This window comes from Echinops telfairi, unplaced genomic scaffold, assembly GCF_000313985.2.
Source record: "Echinops telfairi isolate 266 unplaced genomic scaffold, ASM31398v2 ScPeMD7_7469;HRSCAF=8507_0, whole genome shotgun sequence".
NCBI classification, from domain to species: domain Eukaryota; kingdom Metazoa; phylum Chordata; class Mammalia; order Afrosoricida; family Tenrecidae; genus Echinops; species Echinops telfairi.
In genome coordinates this window covers 49,481,165-49,482,410 of record NW_022111372.1, presented here as the reverse complement: position 1 = coordinate 49,482,410, position 1,246 = coordinate 49,481,165, and the positions used below count along the sequence as shown (strand labels likewise).

The 1,246-nt window shown below is 63.2% G+C and overlaps 1 protein-coding gene across 1 annotated transcript in view; it reads right to left on the bottom strand.

The window, feature by feature from the left end:
* The window catches only part of COL23A1 (collagen type XXIII alpha 1 chain), a 380,073-nt gene that overhangs the window by 15,103 nt on the left and 363,724 nt on the right, over positions 1-1,246 (bottom strand). The window contains exons 12-13 of the mRNA XM_045284683.1: positions 643-696; positions 151-213 (exon numbers count right to left, since the gene is read on the bottom strand). Coding sequence (XP_045140618.1) covers positions 151-213; positions 643-696 — 117 coding nt within the window. The remainder of the gene's footprint in view (positions 1-150; positions 214-642; positions 697-1,246) is intronic.

Below are 1,246 nucleotides of genomic sequence, written 5' to 3'. Positions count from 1 at the left end.
GGGGGGGGAGCCAAGCAAGGGACTTGTGGAGTTGGCGTGGGTGACCCGGTTCACTGCACCCCCTAAGCCAGCTCTGAGTTGGGGTGCAAGAGGACCCCACGAGACGAGGTCTGAGCAGCCTGCAGTCCCGGACAACGCACTCTACGTCACCTTGGGGCCTGGGGTGCCGGCCACGCCATTTGCTCCTCTGGGCCCTGAGCTCCCCGGCTCTCCCTGAAACAAAGACATTCACTAGGGAACGTGGGGCAAGCGGGGGTGGCCTCCCTCTGTCCCCTGCCGCCCCACCCCTGCCCCCTCCAGCCTGGGGTGCCCAGGACACAGCCACCACCTTCTGCTCTGGGTCTTGGCACAGAGGGGCAGCCTAGGAATTCATGCCAGAGGCTAGTTGGCGGTTGAGAGAGGTAAGGGGCAGCGAAGGGACAGGGTAGAGAGGGGGGCCAGGAGGTTCTGAGTGCATGGGTCGGGGGGTCACTTGAATGTGATGCCAACTCATTGGTGATGGGGCAGGGCCAGGCCCCCCTGCTGCACTCCTGGCCTGTCCCTGCCCCGTGACTGCAAAGGTCCCAGGACAGGGCCTTTCCCAGATACAGGGAGGTGGGCATTGGGGAGCAGGGGACCAATGGGGGAGGGGCATGCACCTACCTTGGGCCCTGGGGGTCCAGGGGGCCCTTGCTGGCTTGGTGCCCCATCGTCCCCCTGAGGAGAGAGCAGCTGAGGTCATGGTCTGGGCCCTGGGACCCCTGCTCACCCTCACCCCCCATGTCACAGGCCTCCCTCCAGAAGTTTTCAGAAAGGTGAGGGGCAGGAGTCCCATCCCGAATGCAGCTTCTTCCCGCTGCGACTCCTGCCCAGCCAAAGACTTGGTGTTTCCTCCTCAGAAACTCTCTGGCTTCTCCTGCCCTCCGCCTCAACTCCACCTGGGCTCTCAGACTACTCTGCAGATCTCTCTGGCCTTATGGGCCAGGCTCAGGAGTGCCCGCTGTGCCCTGCTCGACACACAGGCCAGGGAGCCTCTCCCTCCTCTGGACTCCCCATGGTGGCCCACTCAGGGGGCAGGGGTGGGGCCTGAGCCATCTCTGTCCCTTGTCCCCACCAGCCCAGGGCCAGCCTTAGCTGGCATTTGCAGGACTGCATGGGTAGTTGAAGAGGAGAACAACTTCATTCATTCTGCCAACAAAGACTTGGGGGCTTCGAAAGGCTCTTGGACAGATTCCATTGTCTCCTTGGTGAACCTTCTGAAGCCCCC